The 23,128-nt window shown below is 38.7% G+C and overlaps 1 protein-coding gene across 1 annotated transcript in view; it reads left to right on the top strand.

Annotated features, from left to right (window-relative positions):
* Positions 1-212: 212 nt before the first annotated feature.
* Positions 213-23,128, top strand: part of reln (reelin) — a 379,183-nt gene continuing 356,267 nt past the window's right edge. Inside the window, exon 1 of the mRNA XM_065275748.2 lies at positions 213-584. Within this exon, the coding sequence (XP_065131820.1) occupies positions 341-584 (244 nt within the window). The 5' untranslated portion in view covers positions 213-340. The remainder of the gene's footprint in view (positions 585-23,128) is intronic.

Raw genomic sequence — 23,128 nt, 5'->3', positions numbered from 1 at the left:
ATCCCAGACTCAGAGACATATTAGAATGACTGACACAAACCAGAGCGGGAAGAAACACATGTAAGAGAAATGAGGGATTTTTTACAGATAAGAGAGCAGGAGAGAGAGAGACCTGGGAGGGACATGGGAGGAGTTAGAGGGAGAGAGAGGGAGGGGTAAGAGGTATTTAAGTGGTGGAGCGGGGCAGCACACAAGGCTCTGAACTGCCAGTGAGAGGGGTGGACAGACACACACTACACTACAAAACACTTTACTATACTTCTACCTGTAAGAGGCCACTCACCTGCACTCTCTGTCCTATCATACACTCGAGCGCACACGCCTCATCGCTGGAGCAGAGATGCTGTGGGCCGCTGCCAAGGGTGCCCTCGTGTGTGCCCTCATGGCTCTGGTGTCGGGGGGCGGCATGGATTTGGGAGGCACTCCGGCCAGCTTCTACCCACGCTTCAACCCCTTCTTCTTCCTGTGCACTCACCACGGCGAGTTGGAGGGTCCGACAGGGGCTGAGGGAGGAGGCGAGGTGCTGCTCACCTTTCAGATAAACGGAAACCCCTCAGCATACATCCCAGGACAAGAGTATCAAGGTGAGTCCCGTGAGCGTGCATTGTGAAAAGTGCTGGTCTACTTGATAATTGTTGCCTAATGTAGTTTGTCTGAATCTCAATACAAATGAAGGATTTCATTACAGCGTGTGTGTGAGTGAATGAGTGAGACATCCTCATTGAGGTTGCTTTCCTTCATCAACAATTGAAGAGATGTTGTTAGTTAGTTCTGCAGTTTTGCACTGGAGGTCTGTCTTAAAGAGAAGGAGATGTTCATGCACTGTAGAGAAGGATGTGAAAACAATAGCATTTCAGGACTCATAAACACATCTGCTCTCCAACAGAGAAACACCACAGTTACATCATTTAAATAAAGAAAGACTCTGTGTGTGTGTGTTTATGTAACGGTGCACGAGTATTGATGTGAAGTTGAACTGCTCTATTCCACTTTTCTTCTTCTTCTGCGCTGTGTGATCCCAGTGCTCTTGTGTGGGTGGTTTATCCTGAGGCCAAAACGCACAAACACACACAGATACAACAACAACAACTCAAAAGAGCACAACAGGTGACTGCACTATGTGTAAATAGAGTCCGTAACATTTACAGCAAAATGTGGACGTAAATCTGAGAAATAACCAATTTACTTTACAGTGTATCAGGTTCAGGGTCACTATAATTCATTGCCTAATGTAATAACGGTAAACAAAAACAAGTCGATTTACTCATGTAAACACAAAGTAATAGCTGTAGTTTTTAGTTGGGAATTTACTGTGTGTCCTTTTGCATTTTACATTTAGACAGTTGTGGGGAGGGTAAAATGCTGTTTAGAATCAAAATCTCTTTCTAAAGCCATCAGCTTGGTTAGTTTCTGGACCTCTTTTGCTTTAAAAATCTGGTTTTGATGTTGTCAAAGAGCAGATGCTCTGTTCTTTATGACAAAACAGAAGAGTGAGGTCTTGAGCTCTTAGCTTTATCTTCCATATGCAGAGAGTGAGATCATTACACAAACATGTGTGTGTGTGTGTGTGTGTGTGTGTGTGTGTGCGTGCGTGCGTGCGTGCGTGCGTGCGTGCTTGCGTCCGTGTGTGAGAGAGAATGAAAGTGTGAAATCTGTGTGATACTGGAGACAGACAGACCGTTTGTGTAGGAAGTGAAATATAAGTATGCACAGACTGGACAAATGTTCCTCAAATGACTATACAAATAACATGAAATAGACAGACAAATAATGCCTAAAAAATAAGTAGATAGCAAAAACATCAAATCAGTACAGCTTTTAATGAAAGTAATATTTGATCTTCTTTTTTACTTTACAAGACAAAGATCAAATCTAAGTGTCATCTTTATGAGGTACGGTACAGTTAAGTAAGTGTCTTGACAAAAGTTGTTTGAAGACAACAAAAGATATATTGAGCAAAAAAAAAAAAAAAAAATGTGTGCACTACAAACCTCCTGCAGTATTTGCAAATATCTCTTAATATAATGATTTGGCTACAATCTTATAGTCACTTTATTATTTTATCTTACTTATTAATGCTTAAGGTAGATCTTATATATTTTATGGTATTATTGCAAAATTTGTCAAAAACATAATTTTGTTGATATGTAATATGATTAATATGATACCTGACATATTACATGCTGACTTGCACTAAATGTCTTAGAAAACGTAAATAAATGATACTCGATTTAAGCATCTTCTGTGTGCTTTTTTGATTTGTATAATTTCTTTATAGCACTACACAGTATCACTAATATACACCTTGTGAATATCTGATATGAATATTTACTTCATAGCATTATCAATATAATGTTCAGACTACAATCCTAACTAGTTTTACTGTTAGTACTGCTAATATATTCATCATATAAACAATCTTGTTTGATGTGGCTTTCAAGATAATGGTCTGATTGTTTTTTCTTTTGTGAAAATAAAGAAAAGCGCTATAAAAAAATCTGTATTGAATTAAAGTGGTACAGTGCTTTAAAGTGGCTTTCAAAAAGTTTCTACTCATTTCTTTGCCAAGCCACTGGAGTCTTTTGACTGCTGATGGTTGTAAGCAACCATGCAGAAGAGCCTGGTGACTAGCTAGAAACAAGCTGGTTCATTCATAGAGTGACTTCTGCAAGGGCCAGCACCCCACAATTAAACAACCTATCCTCCAACTCATTTGACCATTAGGGTCATTTGTCCATTGCCCAAAATATGACACATACAGTAGATGCGTTTACTTATTTAGTGTGTCTACTACCAGCAGGTGAGACTACGGTATTCATTAAATTATAAATTGGGGTATGATTTTGTAATGATGACATGTATTGGGGTGTGATTTTCAATTTAAAATAGCAGGATTTATTGTATTTATATTACCCATTGAACAATTTGAGCATTTTGAGCAAATATTGTACCCATTTATTTATTATATAATATAAAACAGCATACAAAACTCTCACAAACAATCTCATGTTTTCCTCTAAAAATACATATATTACAAGTGTAATGAGGTCAAACAATCGATTTATATGAGGAAAAGACACAAAAGTGATCTGCTGTAAATCAGGGCTTCTGTGTAGCTCAGTGATAGATCATTACCGTTAGCAGCGCAAAACGTCATGTGTTTTTATGTGTATACTTTGTGATGCACTGTAAGTCGCTTTGGTTAAAAGCATCTGCCAAATGCTTAAATGTGAATGTAAAGGTAGAAGGCACTTGACCTTAAAACTCAACTTTATGTCGCAATAAGCTGCTTGTACAAACAACCTTTATTTTTTGGAGGAAATTGTAAGGATTGTTGGTGTTGGAATGAGATTTGATGGTGATTTGAGGTTTGTATTGCATTGATGGTGGAGGGTGAAGACTAGAATTTGAATGCCTTAAAGCTGTCAGTCATTTAGAAGACCAATAAAGGGAGGTCACTGGCCTATTTTTCAGATTTGAAGAATGGGGGTGGGCTGCTTATATACCACCCATGAAACACTGATGGATTACACCCTCTGACTTCATTACACGTTCAACCGGAGCCTTTATTACCTATAATCATTACTAAAGAAGTATTAATGGCAATGTGAACTGACATACTAACGTTTGATTCATGTTACCATTTAGCAGGATGTCCTAAATGTTAGGAAAGGGTCTGTATTGTCTTAAGAGGATCTTTGTATGTGTTGTTAAACACATTTTTTGAATTGCACGTTTTCCATTTATTGACCATCAAGGCCATTTTACATATGGTCAGAATTCACTGAAATTATTTCAGTCCCACTCTAATTTACACTGGCCTGAGTTTAGCAAAAAATGCAGTTCAGAAGCTAAGATGTTGAACATGCAGAAAAATTCAACTGAAATAAAGAAACACAACCACTCTCTGTATTGAAACCTATGAATTCATTTGAGCTCTGTAGCCATAATTCATGAATTGTTTTTCAGGCCATTGTGGTGATTTTCTGCATAATGTGATAGCTGCTTAATGCGCAGCGCCTGTGCTGATGGCTGCATGTTTGGCTCCTAATGTGACAGTGAAACACGGCTCAGATTTAATCCAATGCATCTGGCCACGGGCTTCACGCTGGATAGTCATGATGGCAGTCTAACATGCCAGAGAGATGCTAATAGTGTGCCAGGTAGTCATTAAATTCAAAACAAAATGACAAACAATGATGCCGGTGTGCACAGAAGCCGTCTGTATGTGCCTGGATTATCTGAGCAACCAATATCCAGTATCGCATCCTTTTTGAAAATACATATGAATCTATCGGCGCAATCCCACATCACCAAATTATAAAATCCAAATTTGTTGATTCAATTTCCCAGTTTCTGCTCTAGGCTATCTATGAATTAACAGCAGCAACATGAATAATTCCCACCTTGGTTTTTTCAAGTTCTTGGCATTCTGAATATTTGTTGTGTGTTTGACAACAGCCAAAGCTTTTATAGCAATGAAATATTAATCACTGCATGTTCTGCATTGCAATTCTTTTGTATATGACTATCTAATGTTAAGCAGCGATCCAAGTCCATTTATCCAAACATTATACTTTTTCTGTAAAGGCTCTTCAACCACTAAAATCCATTGCTTGAAACATGAAATACTTTCTTTAAAAAAATCCCAAAATGTAGTACTCATTGTAACCACATTATGATCCTTGTGTAGTGCATTCTGGATCACTGATGGGTAAAGGTTGCATGCAGAACATTACTACAGTATACTATACTAAATACTATGATATCTACTATCTACTTGTTTTTTTCTTCATGTGAGTATGTTAAAATTCTAAATGGCTGATTTGAACTGATTTCTTATGGAGGACATACACGTTTTAATAGAACCAAACACACAGATCGAAAGTGAAATAAATCCGTTACAAAATATTTTGAACAGTTTCACAAAATCAAGTGCAGGTTTTACATACTCACAACCTCTTCCCTGTCACGTAAGCTTCTATAAACAAATGGACTTACGTAGGGTCAAGGTTTTTCATGTTTCATGTCAAGGGTTTTTGCAGTTATTGGAAACTCTTATTTTACATGCCTCTTCCCAAAAACCGAATGGAAGCCCTACGCCCACCCTTACCCCTTGGTTTCTTTGGCAACTTTCCTTTAATGCCTTAGGGCAATGTGTCAACTGAGCTGATAACATTGATCCATTAACTATGGCAGAAAAGCAGATGAGTGCGTTTCATAGGCAGATTAGCAGATTCAGTAACTACAGTGAGAGACAGAATTGTAGCCGTTTTGAAAGTATAAGATACAGTATATTTCTATTTAATGCTATGCGCCACATTTTTGAGAGGACAAAGGCGAGGTGACAGCAAGCGAGAAATGACAATACCAGGACTGGAAGTCACCAAATACAGTTCTCACAAAGACCTTTCCTCCCACCTCCTGTATTCCGACAGCCCAGCTCCACTCTCGATACTTTAGCTCTGAGTCTCATTTTTAAATCTTCTTGGATAAAAGCATTTGCAAGGTAAATATAAAAGAGACTTAATGCATCAGTGATCTTTAGAGACATTTGTTAGAGGATATTTGTACTTATGAGTGCCAGAACATATTGAATTGCTTTTCTCTCATATTTCTAGTTTGCAGAGTTTGCTTTTCTTTGTCTTAGGGTTAAAATTTCTTGCTGCCTTGAAAGCCACAATTTCACATTTAAATAAGCTGTGGTCTGGAATAGACACATTATACCATTGATAAATTAACTGAATTGAAATTGTAACATGTTGGCTTAACACAATGGTTTCATTTTTAAAAACATGATGCAGCCAAGTAGCATTCAAAATGATACATTTTGCTCCTTGTCCAGTGTAATTATTTTAAATTATTTTAATTTAACATTATTATTTTTTTTACAAATGTAGGCAGTTCCCACAATGCTTTTCAAAGAACTGAATAGTAAGAGTAAATGTAAAAATTAAGTGCTATTTTATGCTTTTTTAAACCCTGTTTATTATTCTAAAGTGTTGGTATTTGTTTGTGTTATGTTGGTGGTTTTTATAAGGTTACCATTGTACTGAAGAGTAAAGCATTTTCTTAGGTGGAGAACAGACTCACTGAAGATATTTTTGAATGTTGTTTAATTTGGAGGCGTTATATTGGTAGTGGTGGGCAGATCAAATGTGCCTCGAAACAACAATTTGACACCCGCCTCCACAGTGACAACTAGTGGTCAATGCAGGTGTTAATGGGAAACAGCCTTGTCAATGATTCAGACAAGCATTGAAAAATAAATTGTAGCCCACATGTTGTTTGTGTGGCACAAAGGAGTGTGTGGGAGCGTGGATGCTGTTCTACCTAAATTCTACTGTAAGTGTTTAATGTTGTAGTATTTACAATAGTGTTTCAAGTTATCTGTAGGCAGGGTGTGAGAGTAACACAATTTCAATTCTCTTTAAGTGCTGCACATGTAAAAACGGACTTTTTAGGGGCCAAGCCCGCAGGGCGGTAGGCCACTATTGCAATTGATGGTTTTCTTATTATTAGGGGTCAAGCACCGAAGGTGCTGAGACACCTATTGGAATTGTCAGTATTATTATTATTCTGCTGTTTCTTCTTCTTCTTAGCCATAGGCGTCTATGGCAGCCCTATGAACCGTACATAGGAAAATGATGAAATTTGGCACAGTTGTAGTGGTGGTCTTAAAAAGTCACGTGACCAAAAATGGGGTCTCTAGTACTAACTCTATAGCGCCACCAGCAGTGCAAAAATTCAATGTTCAAATTGTTATAACTGCTGATCCGCTTGATCCATGAAAATTCTACTTAGTACACGTGATTGCTCTCCTCATGCTTATTGTTTTTAATACCTTACATGAAAACTCCACCCATTACAGTAGCGGCCATTTTGAAATGTACAGTATTCCGTTTATTCGCTACTCCTCCTTCAAATTTGGTTAAATTGTTATGAAATTTGGCACAGGTGAACTTTGGAGTGAGCCGCACAGAAATGACCGAACAGAATTTTGATATTTATCTTTGTTCAAAAGTAATAAATAAGCAAACTTAACGAGGTTGACGCAAAAATGGTTCTGAAGCTGTATCTCGGTCATTCTTTTATCAATTGAAATGAAATTTGGTACACTTCATGTGGACCATGAACTTGGGGTTCATGCAAAATTTGGTGACAGCGCCACCTATGGGTCATGAGATATGAAAAATGGCTTTTTTTGCCCATAACTACTGAATTGTTTGTCAGAAAATTATGATGTTGGTGTTTACGGATTCCTTGGCTCATGCCGAATCTGTCGATATGTATTATGTCGGGTTTGACCACACCACCTGTCTGCCATTTTGAAATTGATCATAAATTGTTATATCTTTTGAACTATTGGACATATTCGTGCAAAAATAGTCAGGGAGTTTCGGCATGATGTCCTGAAGGTACCTGGGAAGTCAGAGTACAGCGCCACCTAGGGGTTATAAACTATAACAGTTCTTATAGTACTGCTTATATCTTCAGAATACTTTGTCTGATATACATTTTCTTTGTGAAATTTTATTTACTGTTTTTTTCCGATCGCAACAATACCTTGTTTGTCATTTTCCATCATTCTGTTCATGTGTTATTGTAAGGCATATGGTAAATGATTTTTTCGCTACTCCTTTTACAAATTTTGTTTATTTTATGCCAGGTTCTGCTTGTATAATATTTGGAGCAATCCGCACAGACGTGACTGAACAGATTTTTCTGCTGAGTGTCAAATTTTTGAGAAATACCTCTGTAAAGCGGACCGTGCCTGTCATGCTGTCCCTTTGTCATATTAAAAAGAATCTGACAAAATTTGCCCATGTTGTTCATTATTGTACAAAATGTTCTTCACGAATTCAGTGCCATTTAAGTTATCTGATTGCCCTACACTTTGTATTTCTGTTTATTTTTGCTTTGTTGTGTTATTTCTGCCCTTTCAGTGATTGGCATGTCAATGTTTGCAGTTTTGAAGCCTCTTTTCCACAGCCTTTCAACCCATGATTCCTCAGTGGCGCATGCAGTTAGTGCTGTGCTTTGAGAACCTGAGTTCATGGTTTCAAATCCCATGTGCAGTGGTTTTTTGTCTTAACTTTTTTTCTCACTTAAGTTTTGTGATTTTCATACTATACATTGTATTTCAGTTATTTGTGCTCTCTGTTATCATTTCTACACTTTTGGTAATTGCTGGATATCAATGTTTATAGCTGTAAAGCTGTATTCTATAGCTTGGACACACCAACTCAGTGGTTTAATCGTTTACTCAGTGGCGCATGCGGTTAGTGCTGTGCTTTGGGAACATGAGGTCATGGGTTCGAATCCCAGCTCTTGCTTTCACTTATTGAGATTTCCTTTTGTGTTCCCTTTAACACGTTCTTCTCGACCTGTCTGGTTTTCCACACGTGTTATATTTTTGAAATCTTTTCTGTTGTTGCTCCGCACTGCAGTGGTTCTGCTCTGCATTTGCTTTGCTTCGGGTTCGAGCTCTGTATTGCACGCTTTCTGTGCTTTGCGCATTTGCTGCGTCGTCTGGTTTTTGCTGTGCTTTGGGTGCTCATTGCGCTGAAGGTGCTTGACCCCGCAATTGCTGCTTGCAGCTATATTTGTTAGTATTATTATTAGGGGTCAAGCACCGAAGGTGCTGAGACACCTATTGTAATTGTTAGTATTATTATTAGGGGTCAAGCACCGAAGGTGCTGAGACACCTATTGTAATTGTTAGTATTATTATTATTATTATTCTGCTTCTTCTTCTTCTTCTTAGCCATAGGCGTCTATGGCAGCCCTATGAACCGTACATAGGAAAATGATGAAATTTGGCACAGTTGTAGTGGTTGTCTTAAAAAGACATGTGACCAAAAATGGAGTCTCTAGTACTAACTCTATAGCGCCACCAGCAGTTCAAAAATTCAATGTTCAAAGGGTTATAACTTCTGATCCGCTTGATCTATGAAAATTCTACTTAGTACACGTGATTGCTCTCCTCATGCTTGTTGATTTTAATACCTTACAGTAAAACTCCACCCATTACAGTAGCGGCCATTTTGAAATGTACAGTATTCCATTTTTTCGCTACTCCTCCTTCAAATGTTGTTCAATTCTTATGAGATTTGGCACAGATAATCTTTGGAGTAAGCCGCATAGAAATGACTGAACAGAATTTTGATATTTATCTTTGTTCAAAAGTAATAAATGCGCAAACTTAACGAGGTTGACGCAAAAATGGTTCTGAAGCTGTAGCTCAGTCATTCTTTGATCAATTGAAATGAAATTTGGTACACTTCATGTGGACCATGAACTTGGGGTCCATGCCAAATTTGGTGACAGCGCCACCTATGGGTCATGAGATAATAAAATAGGCTATTTTTGCCCATAACTTCTGAACTGTTTGTCAGAAAATTATGATCTTGATGTCTATGGATTGCTTACCTCATGCCGCATCTGTCGATGTGTATTATGCCGGGTTTGACCACACACATCTGTCCGACATTTTGAAATTTGTCATAAATTGTTATATCTTTTGAACTATTGGACATATCCGTGCAAAAATCAGTAGGGAGATTCAGCATGATGTCTTGAAGGTACCTTGGAAGTCAGAGTATAGCGCCACCTATGGGTTATAAACTATAACAGTTCTTATGGAACTGCTTATAACTTCTGAATACTTTGTCTGATATTAATTTCTTTGTGAAATTGTATTCACTGGTTTATGCCGATTGCAACGATACCTCGTTTGTCATTTTCCAACATTCTGTTCATGTGTTATTGTAAAGCATATGGTAGATGATTTTTTCGCTACTCTTTTTACAAATTTTGTTTATTTTATGCCAGGTACTGCTCGTATAATGTTTGGAGCAATCCGCACAGAAATGACTTAACAGATTTTTGATATTCTGTTTTCTTTTTCTTAGAAATACCACTCCAAAGTTGACCGTGCCTGTGACGTTCTCTATTTGTCATAGTAAATTAATGTGACTGTATATTACATTGTATAGCATTACTATACAGAATGATCTTCTTGTCTTCAATCTCACTTGAGCTTTTTGATTCTCATATACATTGTATTTCTGTTAGTTCTGCTCTGCACTGTCAGTTCTGCATCTTTGGTGATTGGCATATGTCAATCCTTGCAGCACCTAAGCTGTTTATTGCTGCCCTTTGAGCTGTGTTGACTGAGTTGCGCATCTGGTTAACCACATGCCATGAGATTCTGAGGTCATGGGTTTGAATCCCATGTGCAGTGGTTTTTGTCTTAACTTTTTTTCTCACTTAAGTTTTGTGATTTTCATACAATACATTGTATTTCAGTTATTTGTGCTCTCTGTTGTCATTTCTGCACGTTTGGTAATTGCTGGATATCAATGTTTACAGCTCTAAATCTCTATTCTATAGCTTGGACATACCAACTCAGTGGTTTAATCGTTTACTCAGTGGCGCATGCGGTAACTGTTGTGCTTTGGGAACCTGAGTTCATGGGTTTGAATCCCATCTGCAGTGGTTTTTGTCTTAACTTTTTTCTCACTTAAGTTTTGTGATTTTCATACTATACATTGTATTTCAGTTATTTGTGCCCTCTGTTGTCATTTCTGCACTTTTAGTAATTGCTGGATATCAATGTTTACAGTTCTAAATCTCTATTCTATAGCTTGGACACACCAACTCAGTGGTTTAATCGTTTACTCAGTGGCGCATGCGGTTAGTGCGTTGCTTTGGGAACCTGAGGTCATGGGTTCGAATCCCAGCTCTTACTTTCACTTATTGAGATTTCCTTTTTTGTTCCCTTTAACACGTTCTTCTCGACCTGTCTGGTTTTCCACACGTGTTATATTTTTGCCATCTTTACTGTTGTTGCTCCGCACTGCAGTGGTTCTGCTCTGCATTTGCTTTGCTTCGGGTTCGGGCTCTGTATTGCGCGCTTTCTGCGCTTTGCGCATTTGCTGCGTCGTGTGGTTTTTGCTGTGCTTTGGGTGCTCATTGCGCTGAAGGTGCTTGACCCCGCAATTGCTGCTTGCAGCTATATTTATTATTATTATTATTATTCTGCTTCTTCTTCTTCTTCTTAGCCATAGGTGTCTATGGCAGCCCTATGAACCGTACAAAGGAAAATGATGAAATTTGGCACCGTTGTAGTGGTGGTCTTATAAAGTCATGTGACCAAAAATGGGGTCTCTAGTACTAACTCTATAGCGCCACCAGCAGTGCAAAAATTCAATGTTCAAAGGGTTATAACTTCTGATCCGCTTGATCTATGAAAATTCTACTTAGTACACGTGATTGCACTCCTCATGCTTGTTGCTTTTAATACCTTACAGTAAAACTCCACCCATTACAGTAGCGGCCATTTTGAAATGTACAGTATTCCATTTTTTCGCTACTCCTCCTTCAAATGTTGTTCAATTCTTATGAGATTTGGCACAGATGATCTTTGGAGTAAGCCGCATAGAAATGACTGAACAGAATTTTGATATTTATCTTTGTTCAAAAGTAATAAATGCGCAAACTTAACGAGGTTGACGCAAAAATGGTTCTGAAGCTGTAGCTCAGTCATTCTTTGATCAATTGAAATGAAATTTGGTACACTTCATGTGGACCATGAACTTGGGGTCCATGCCAAATTTGGTGACAGCGCCACCTATGGGTCATGAGATAATAAAATAGGCTATTTTTGCCCATAACTTCTGAACTGTTTGTCAGAAAATTATGATCTTGATGTCTATTGATTGCTTACCTTATGCCGCATCTGTCGATGTGTATTATGCCGGGTTTGACCACACACATCTGTCCGACATTTTGAAATTTGTCATAAATTGTTATATCTTTTGAACTATTGGACATATCCGTGCAACAATCAGTAGGGAGATTCAGCATGATGTCTTGAAGGTACCTTGGAAGTCAGAGTATAGCGCCACCTAGGGGTTATAAACTATAACAGTTCTTATGGAACTGCTTATAACTTCTGAATACTTTGTCTGATATTAATTTCTTTGTGAAATTGTATTCACTGGTTTATGCCGATTGCAACGATACCTCGTTTGTCATTTTCCAACATTCTGTTCATGTGTTATTGTAAAGCATATGGTAGATGATTTTTTCGCTACTCTTTTTACAAATTTTGTTTATTTTATGCCAGGTACTGCTCGTATAATGTTTGGAGCAATCCGCACAGAAATGACTGAACAGATTTTTGATATTCTGTTTTCTTTTTCTTAGAAATACCACTCCAAAGTTGACCGTGCCTGTGACGTTGTCTATTTGTCATAGTAAATTAATGTGACTGTATATTACATTGTATAGCATTACTATACAGAATGATCTTCTTGTCTTCAATCTCACTTGAGCTTTTTGATTCTCATATACATTGTATTTCTGTTAGTTCTGCTCTGCACTGTCAGTTCTGCATCTGTGTTGATTGGCATATGTCAATCCTTGCAGCACCTAAGCTGTTTTTTGCTGCCCTTTGAGCTGTGTTAACTGAGTTGCGCATCTGGTTAACCACACGCAATGAGATTCTGAGGTCATGGGTTTGAATCCCATGGGCTGTGATATTTTGTCTTAACTTTTTTCTCACTTAAGTTTTGTGATTTTCATACTATACATTGTATTTCAGTTATTTGTGCTCTCTGTTGTCATTTCTGCACGTTTGGTAATTGCTGGATATCAATGTTTACAGCTCTAAATCTCTATTCTATAGCTTGGACACACCAACTCAGTGGTTTAATCGTTTACTCAGTGGCGCATGCGGTAACTGCTGTGCTTTGGGAACCCGAGTTCATGGGTTCGAATCCCATGTGCAGTGGTTTTTGTCTTAACTTTTTTTCTCACTTAAGTTTTGTTATTTTCATACAATACATTGTATTTCAGTTATTTGTGCTCTCTGTTGTCATTTCTGCACGTTTGGTAATTGCTGGATATCAATGTTTACAGCTCTAAATCTCTATTCTATAGCTTGGACACACCAACTCAGTGGTTTAATCGTTTACTCAGTGGCGCATGCGGTTAGTGCGTTGCTTTGGGAACCTGAGGTCATGGGTTCGAATCACAGCTCTTACTTTCACTTATTGAGATTTCCTTTTGTGTTCCCTTTAACACGTTCTTCTCAACCTGTCTGGTTTTCCACACGTGTTATATTTTTGCCATCTTTACTGTTGTTGCTCCGCACTGCAGTGGTTCTGCTCTGCATTTGCTTTGCTTCGGGTTCGGGCTCTGTATTGCGCGCTTTCTGCGCTTTGCGCATTTGCTGCGTCGTGTGGTTTTTGGTGTGCTTTGGGTGCTCATTGCGCTGAAGGTGCTTGACCCCGCAATTGCTGCTTGCAGCTATATTTAGGGGTCAAGCACCGAAGGTGCTGAGACACCTATTGTAATTGTTAGTATTATTATTATTATTATTCTGCTTCTTCTTCTTCTTCTTAGCCATAGGCGTCTATGGCAGCCCTATGAACCGTACATAGGAAAATGATGAAATTTGGCACAGTTGTAGTGGTGGTCTTAAAAAGTCATGTGACCAAAAATGGGGTCTCTAGTACTAACTCTATAGCGCCACCAGCAGTTCAAAAATTCAATGTTCAAAGGGTTATAACTTCTGATCCGCTTGATCTATGAAAATTCTACTTAGTACACGTGATTGCTCTCCTCATGCTTGTTGATTTTAATACCTTACAGTAAAACTCCACCCATTACAGTAGCGGCCATTTTGAAATGTACAGTATTCCATTTTTTCGCTACTCCTCCTTCAAATGTTGTTCAATTCTTATGAGATTTGGCACAGATGATCTTTGGAGTAAGCCGCATAGAAATGACTGAACAGAATTTTGATATTTATCTTTGTTCAAAAGTAATAAATGCGCAAACTTAACAAGGTTGACGCAAAAATGGTTCTGAAGCTGTAGCTCAGTCATTCTTTGATCAATTGAAATGAAATTTGGTACACTAAATGTGGACCATGAACTTGGGGTCCATGCCAAATTTGGTGACAGCGCCACCTATGGGTCATGAGATAATAAAATAGGCTATTTTTGCCCATAACTTCTGAACTGTTTGTCAGAAAATTATGATCTTGATGTCTATGGATTGCTTACCTCATGCCGCATCTGTCGATGTGTATTATGCCGGGTTTGACCGAACCGCCTGTCCGCCATTTTGAAATTTCACATAATTTGTTATATTTTTTGAACTATTGGACATATCCGCGCAAAAATTAGTAAGGAGCTTCGACATGATGTCCTGAAGGTACCTGGGAAGTCAAATACAGCGCCACCTAGGGGTTATAAACTATAACAGTTCTCATGGAACTGCTTGTAACTTCTGAATACTTTGTCTGATATTAATTTCTTTGTGAAATTGTATTCACTGGTTTATGCCGATTGCAACGATGCCTCGTTTGTCATTTTCCAACATTCTGTTCATGTGTTATTGTAAAGCATATGGTAGATTATTTTTTCGCTACTCCTTTTACAAATGTTGTTTATTTTATGCCAGGTACTGCTCGTATAATGTTTGGAGCAATCCGCACAGAAATGACCGAACAGATTTTTGATATTCTGTTCTCTTTCTTAGAAATACCACTCCAAAGTTGACCGTGCCTGTGACGTTGTCTATTTGTCATAGTAAATTAATGTGACTGTATATTACATTGTATAGCATTACTATACAGAATGATGTTCTTGTCTTCAATCTCATTTGAGCTTTTTGATTCCCATATACATTGTATTTCTGATAGTTCTGCTCTGCACTGTCAGTTCTGCATCTGTGTTGATTGGCACACGTCAATCCTTGAAGCACCTAAGCTGTTTTTTGCTGCCCTTTGAGCTGTGTTAGCTGAGTTGCGCATCTGGTTAACCACATGCCATGAGATTCTGAGGTCATGGGTTCAAACCCCATGTGCAGTGATATTTTGTCTTAACTTTTTTCTCACTTAAGTTTTGTGATTTTCATACAATACATTGTATTTCAGTTATTTGTGCTCTCTGTTGTTATTTCTGCACGTTTGGTAATTGCTGGATATCAATGTTTACAGCTCTAAATCTCTATTCTATAGCTTGGACACACCAACTCAGTGGTTTAATCGTTTACTCAGTGGCGCATGCGGTTAGTGCGTTGCTTTGGGAACCTGAGGTCATGGGTTCGAATCCCAGCTCTTACTTTCACTTATTGAGATTTCCTTTTGTGTTCCCTTTAACACGTTCTTCTCGACCTGTCTGGTTTTCCACACGTGTTATATTTTTGCCATCTTTACTGTTGTTGCTCCGCACTGCAGTGGTTCTGCTCTGCATTTGCTTTGCTTCGGGTTTGGGCTCTGTATTGCGCGCTTTCTGCGCTTTGCGCATTTTCTGCGTCGTGTGGTTTTTGCTGTGCTTTGGGTGCTCATTGCGCTGAAGCTGCTTGACCCCGCGTTGCTGCTTGCAGCTATATTTATTATTATTATTATTATTAGGGGTCAAGCACCGAAGGTGCTGAGACACCTATTGTAATTGTTAGTATTATTATTAGGGGTCAAGCACCGAAGGTGCTGAGACACCTATTGTAATTGTTAGTATTATTATTATTATTATTCTGCTTCTTCTTCTTCTTCTTAGCCATAGGCGTCTATGGCAGCCCTATGAACCGTACATAGGAAAATGATGAAATTTGGCACAGTTGTAGTGGTGGTCTTAAAAAGTCATGTGACCAAAAATGGGGTCTCTAGTACTAACTCTATAGCGCCACCAGCAGTTCAAAAATTCAATGTTCAAAGGGTTATAACTTCTGATCCGCTTGATCTATGAAAATTCTACTTAGTACACGTGATTGCTCTCCTCATGCTTGTTGATTTTAATACCTTACAGTAAAACTCCACCCATTACAGTAGCGGCCATTTTGAAATGTACAGTATTCCATTTTTTCGCTACTCCTCCTTCAAATGTTGTTCAATTCTTATGAGATTTGGCACAGATGATCTTTGGAGTAAGCCGCATAGAAATGACTGAACAGAATTTTGATATTTATCTTTGTTCAAAAGTAATAAATGCGCAAACTTAACAAGGTTGACGCAAAAATGGTTCTGAAGCTGTAGCTCAGTCATTCTTTGATCAATTGAAATGAAATTTGGTACACTAAATGTGGACCATGAACTTGGGGTCCATGCCAAATTTGGTGACAGCGCCACCTATGGGTCATGAGATAATAAAATAGGCTATTTTTGCCCATAACTTCTGAACTGTTTGTCAGAAAATTATGATCTTGATGTCTATGGATTGCTTACCTCATGCCGCATCTGTCGATGTGTATTATGCCGGGTTTGACCGAACCGCCTGTCCGCCATTTTGAAATTTCACATAATTTGTTATATTTTTTGAACTATTGGACATATCCGCGCAAAAATTAGTAAGGAGCTTCGACATGATGTCCTGAAGGTACCTGGGAAGTCAAATACAGCGCCACCTAGGGGTTATAAACTATAACAGTTCTCATGGAACTGCTTGTAACTTCTGAATACTTTGTCTGATATTAATTTCTTTGTGAAATTGTATTCACTGGTTTATGCCGATTGCAACGATGCCTCGTTTGTCATTTTCCAACATTCTGTTCATGTGTTATTGTAAAGCATATGGTAGATTATTTTTTCGCTACTCCTTTTACAAATGTTGTTTATTTTATGCCAGGTACTGCTCGTATAATGTTTGGAGCAATCCGCACAGAAATGACCGAACAGATTTTTGATATTCTGTTCTCTTTCTTAGAAATACCACTCCAAAGTTGACCGTGCCTGTGACGTTGTCTATTTGTCATAGTAAATTAATGTGACTGTATATTACATTGTATAGCATTACTATACAGAATGATGTTCTTGTCTTCAATCTCATTTGAGCTTTTTGATTCCCATATACATTGTATTTCTGATAGTTCTGCTCTGCACTGTCAGTTCTGCATCTGTGTTGATTGGCACACGTCAATCCTTGAAGCACCTAAGCTGTTTTTTGCTGCCCTTTGAGCTGTGTTAGCTGAGTTGCGCATCTGGTTAACCACATGCCATGAGATTCTGAGGTCATGGGTTCAAACCCCATGTGCAGTGATATTTTGTCTTAACTTTTTTCTCACTTAAGTTTTGTGATTTTCATACAATACATTGTATTTCAGTTATTTGTGCTCTCTGTTGTTATTTCTGCACGTTTGGTAATTGCTGGATATCAATGTTTACAGCTCTAAATCTCTATTCTATAGCTTGGACACACCAACTCAGTGGTTTAATCGTTTACTCAGTGGCGCATGCGGTTAGTGCGTTGCTTTGGGAACCTGAGGTCATGGGTTCGAATCCCAGCTCTTACTTTCACTTATTGAGATTTCCTTTTGTGTTCCCTTTAACACGTTCTTCTCGACCTGTCTGGTTTTCCACACGTGTTATATTTTTGCCATCTTTACTGTTGTTGCTCCGCACTGCAGTGGTTCTGCTCTGCATTTGCTTTGCTTCGGGTTTGGGCTCTGTATTGCGCGCTTTCTGCGCTTTGCGCATTTTCTGCGTCGTGTGGTTTTTGCTGTGCTTTGGGTGCTCATTGCGCTGAAGCTGCTTGACCCCGCGTTGCTGCTTGCAGCTATATTTATTATTATTATTATTCTGCTTCTTCTTCTTCTTCTTAGCCATAGGCGTCTATGGCAGCCCTATGAACCGTACATAGGAAAATGATGAAATTTGGCACAGTTGTAGTGGTGGTCTTAAAAAGTCATGTGACCAAAAATGGGGTCTCTAGTACTAACTCTATAGCGCCACCAGCAGTTCAAAAATTCAATGTTCAAAGGGTTATAACTTCTGATCCGCTTGATCTATGAAAATTCTACTTAGTACACGTGATTGCTCTCCTCATGCTTGTTGATTTTAATACCTTACAGTAAAACTCCACCCATTACAGTAGCGGCCATTTTGAAATGTACAGTATTCCATTTTTTCGCTACTCCTCCTTCAAATGTTGTTCAATTCTTATGAGATTTGGCACAGATGATCTTTGGAGTAAGCCGCATAGAAATGACTGAACAGAATTTTGATATTTATCTTTGTTCAAAAGTAATAAATGCGCAAACTTAACGAGGTTGACGCAAAAATGGTTCTGAAGCTGTAGCTCAGTCATTCTTTGATCAATTGAAATGAAATTTGATACACTTCATGTGGACCATGAACTTGGGGTCCATGCCAAATTTGGTGACAGCGCCACCTATGGGTCATGAGAAAATAAAATAGGCTATTTTTGCCCATAACTTCTGAACTGTTTGTCAGAAAATTATGATCTTGATGTCTATGGATTGCTTACCTCATGCCGCATCTGTCGATGTGTATTATGCCGGGTTTGACCGAACCGCCTGTCCGCCATTTTGAAATTTCACATAATTTGTTATATTTTTTGAACTATTGGACATATCCGCGCAAAAATTAGTAAGGAGCTTCGACATGATGTCCTGAAGGTACCTGGGAAGTCAGAGTACAGCGCCACCTAGGGGTTATAAACTATAACAGTTCTCATGGAACTGCTTATAACTTCTGAATACTTTGTCTGATATTAATTTCTTTGTGAAATTGTATTCACTGGTTTATGCCGATTGCAACGATGCCTCGTTTGTCATTTTCCAACATTCTGTTCATGTGTTATTGTAAAGCATATGGTAGATTATTTTTTCGCTACTCCTTTTACAAATGTTGTTTATTTTATGCCAGGTACTGCTCGTATAATGTTTGGAGCAATCCGCAGAGAAATGACCGAACAGATTTTTGATATTCTGTTCTCTTTCTTAGAAATACCACTCCAAAGTTGACCGTGCCTGTGACGTTGTCTATTTGTCATAGTAAATTAATGTGACTGTATATTACATTGTATAGCATTACTATACAGAATGATGTTCTTGTCTTCAATCTCATTTGAGCTTTTTGATTCCCATATACATTGTATTTCTGATAGTTCTGCTCTGCACTGTCAGTTCTGCATCTGTGTTGATTGGCACACGTCAATCCTTGAAGCACCTAAGCTGTTTTTTGCTGCCCTTTGAGCTGTGTTAGCTGAGTTGCGCATCTGGTTAACCACATGCCATGAGATTCTGAGGTCATGGGTTCAAACCCCATGTGCAGTGATATTTTGTCTTAACTTTTTTCTCACTTAAGTTTTGTGATTTTCATACAATACATTGTATTTCAGTTATTTGTGCTCTCTGTTGTTATTTCTGCACGTTTGGTAATTGCTGGATATCAATGTTTACAGCTCTAAATCTCTATTCTATAGCTTGGACACACCAACTCAGTGGTTTAATCGTTTACTCAGTGGCGCATGCGGTTAGTGCGTTGCTTTGGGAACCTGAGGTCATGGGTTCGAATCCCAGCTCTTACTTTCACTTATTGAGATTTCCTTTTGTGTTCCCTTTAACACGTTCTTCTCGACCTGTCTGGTTTTCCACACGTGTTATATTTTTGCCATCTTTACTGTTGTTGCTCCGCACTGCAGTGGTTCTGCTCTGCATTTGCTTTGCTTCGGGTTCGGGCTCTGTATTGCGCGCTTTCTGCGCTTTGCGCATTTGCTGCGTCGTGCGGTTTTTGCTGTGCTTTGGGTGCTCATTGCGCTGAAGGTGCTTGACCCCGCAATTGCTGCTTGCAGCTATATTTATTAGGGGTCAAGCACCGAAGGTGCTGAGACACCTATTGGAATTGTTAGTATTATTATTATTCTGCTTCTTCTTCTTCTTCTTAGCCATTGGTGTCTATGGCAGCCCTATGAACCGTACATAGGAAAATGATGAAATTTGGCACAGTTGTAGAGGTGGTCCTGAAAAGTCAAGTGACCAAAAATGGGGTCTCTACCACTAACTCTATAGCGCCACCAGCAGTGCAAAAATTCAATGTTCAAATGGTTATAACTGCTGATCCGCTTGATCTATGAAAATTCTACTTCGTACACGTGATTGCTCTCCTCATGCTTGTTGTTTTTAATACCTTACAGTAAAACTCCACCCATTACAGTAGCGGCCATTTTGAAATGTACAGTATTCAGTTTATTCGCTACTCCTCCTTCAATTTTGGTTCAATTGTTATGAATTTTGGCACAGGTGATCTTTGGAGTGAGCCGCACAGAAATGACTGAACAGAATTTTGATATTTATCTTTGTTCAAAAGTAATAAATGCGCAAACTTAACGAGGTTGACGCAAAAATGGTTCTGAAGCTGTAGCTCGGTCAATCTTTGATCAATTGAAATGAAATTTGCTACACTTCATGTGGACCATGAACTTGGGGTTCATGCCAAATTTGGTGACAGCGCCACCTATGGGTCATGAGATATGAAAATAGGCTTTTTTTGCCCATAACTTCTGAACTGTTTGTCAGAAAATTATGATCTTGATGTCTAAGGATTGCTTACCTCATGCCGCATCTGTCGATGTGTATTGTGCAGGGATTGACCGAACTGTCTGTCCGCCATTTTGAAATTTGTGATAAATTGCTATAACTTTTGAAGTATCGGATATATCGGCGCAAAAATCGGTAGGGAGCTTCGGCATGATGTCCTGAGGAAATCAGAGAACAGCGCCACCTAGTGGTATAAACTATAACACTTCTTATAGAACTGCTTATAACTTCTGAATTCTTTGTATGGCATGTAAGCTCTTTTCTGCTGGCCCTTGAGCTGTGTCTACTTAGTGGCGCATCTGTTAAGTCGTATGCAAAGAGATCCTGAGATCATGGGTTCGGATCCAACCTGAGGCAGGTGTTAATTTCTTCTATTAAAGTTTTGTTCTTTCCCACCTATTCTTCTTGACCTGTCTGTAGTTCACATCTGTTCTATTTTTGCCATGTTTTCTGTTGCTTCTCTGCACTGCGGTGGTTCTGCTCTGTCATTGCTACGCTTTGGGTTCTTTGTGGGGCCTTGTGTTCTTGATGCAAACTGGGTGCTCGATGCGCCCTGGGTGATTGATACGTTGTATGTTTCTTGCTGTGCTTCGGGTGCTGATTGCGCTGATGGTGCTTGGCCCCGTATCGCTGCTAGCAGCTATATTTATTATTATTATTCTGCTTCTTCTTCTTCTTCTTAGCCATAGGCGTCTATGGCAGCCCTATGAACCGTACATAGGAAAATGATGAAATTTGGCACAGTTGTAGTGGTGGTCTTAAAAAGTCATGTGAGCAAAAATGGAGTCTCTAGTACTAACTCTATAGCGCCACCAGCAGTGCAAAAATTCAATGTTCAAAGGGTTATAACTTCTGATCCGCTTGATCTATGAAAATTCTACTTAGTACACGTGATTGCTCTCCTCATGCTTGTTGCTTTTAATACCTTACAGTAAAACTCCACCCATTACAGTAGCGGCCATTTTGAAATATACAGTATTCCATTTTTTCGCTACTCCTCCTTCAAATGTTGTTCAATTCTTATGAGATTTGGCACAGATGATCTTTGGAGTAAGCCGCATAGAAATGACTGAACAGAATTTTGATATTTATCTTTGTTCAAAAGTAATAAATGCGCAAACTTAACGAGGTTGACGCAAAAATGGTTCTGAAGCTGTAGCTCAGTCATTCTTTGATCAATTGAAATGAAATTTGGTACACTTCATGTGGACCATGAACTTGGGGTCCATGCCAAATTTGGTGACAGCGCCACCTATGGGTCATGAGATAATAAAATAGGCTATTTTTGCCCATAACTTCTGAACTGTTTGTCAGAAAATTATGATCTTGATGTCTATGGATTGCTTACCTCATGCCGCATCTGTCGATATGTATTATGCCGGGTTTGACCACACACATCTGTCCGACATTTTGAAATTTGTCATAAATTTTTATATCTTTTGAACTATTGGACATATCCGTGCAAAAATCAGTAGGGAGATTCAGCATGATGTCTTGAAGGTACCTTGGAAGTCAGAGTATAGCGCCACCTAGGGGTTATAAACTATAACAGTTCTTATGGAACTGCGTATAACTTCTGAATACTTTGTCTGATATTAATTTCTTTGTGAAATTGTATTCACTGGTTTATGCCGATTGCAACGATACCTCGTTTGTCATTTTCCAACATTCTGTTCATGTGTTATTGTAAAGCATATGGTAGATGATTTTTTGGCTACTCTTTTTACAAATTTTGTTTATTTTATGCCAGGTACTGCTCGTATAATGTTTGGAGCAATCCGCACAGAAATGACTGAACAGATTTTTGATATTCTGTTTTCTTTTTCTTAGAAATACCACTCCAAAGTTGACCGTGCCTGTGACGTTGTCTATTTGTCATAGTAAATTAATGTGACTGTATATTACATTGTATAGCATTACTATACAGAATGATCTTCTTGTCTTCAATCTCACTTGAGCTTTTTGATTCTCATATACATTGTATTTCTGTTAGTTCTGCTCTGCACTGTCAGTTCTGCATCTGTGTTGATTGGCATATGTCAATCCTTGCAGCACCTAAGCTGTTGTTTGCTGCCCTTTGAGCTGTGTTAATTGAGTTGCGCATCTGGTTGACCACATGCCATGAGATTCTGAGGTCATGGGTTTGAGTCCCATGGCCTGTGATATTTTGTCTTAACTTTTTTCTCACTTAAGTTTTGTGATTTTCATACTATACATTGTATTTCAGTTATTTGTGCTCTCTGTTGTCATTTCTGCACGTTTGGTAATTGCTGGATATCAATGTTTACAGCTCTAAATCTCTATTCTATAGCTTGGACACACCAACTCAGTGGTTTAATCGTTTACTCAGTGGCGCATGCGGTTAGTGCGTTGCTTTGGGAACCTGAGGTCATGGGTTCGAATCCCAGCTTTTACTTTCACTTATTGAGATTTCCTTTTGTGTTCCCTTTAACACGTTCTTCTCGACCTGTCTGGTTTTCCACACGTGTTATATTTTTGCCATCTTTACTGTTGTTGCTCCGCACTGCAGTGGTTCTGCTCTGCATTTGCTTTGCTTCGGGTTCGGGCTCTGTATTGCGCGCTTTCTGCGCTTTGCGCATTTGCTGCGTCGTGCCGTTTTTGCTGTGCTTTGGGTGCTCATTGCGCTGAAGGTGCTTGACCCCGTATCGCTGCTTGCAGCTATATTTATTATTATTATTCTGCTTCTTCTTCTTCTTCTTAGCCATAGGCGTCTATGGCAGCCCTATGAACCGTACATAGGAAAATGATGAAATTT

Source organism: Paramisgurnus dabryanus, chromosome 9, assembly GCF_030506205.2.
Source record: "Paramisgurnus dabryanus chromosome 9, PD_genome_1.1, whole genome shotgun sequence".
NCBI classification, from domain to species: Eukaryota; Metazoa; Chordata; class Actinopteri; order Cypriniformes; family Cobitidae; genus Paramisgurnus; species Paramisgurnus dabryanus.
The sequence above is the reverse complement of the archived record's forward strand: the minus strand, read 5'-3'. Positions and strand labels throughout refer to the sequence as shown.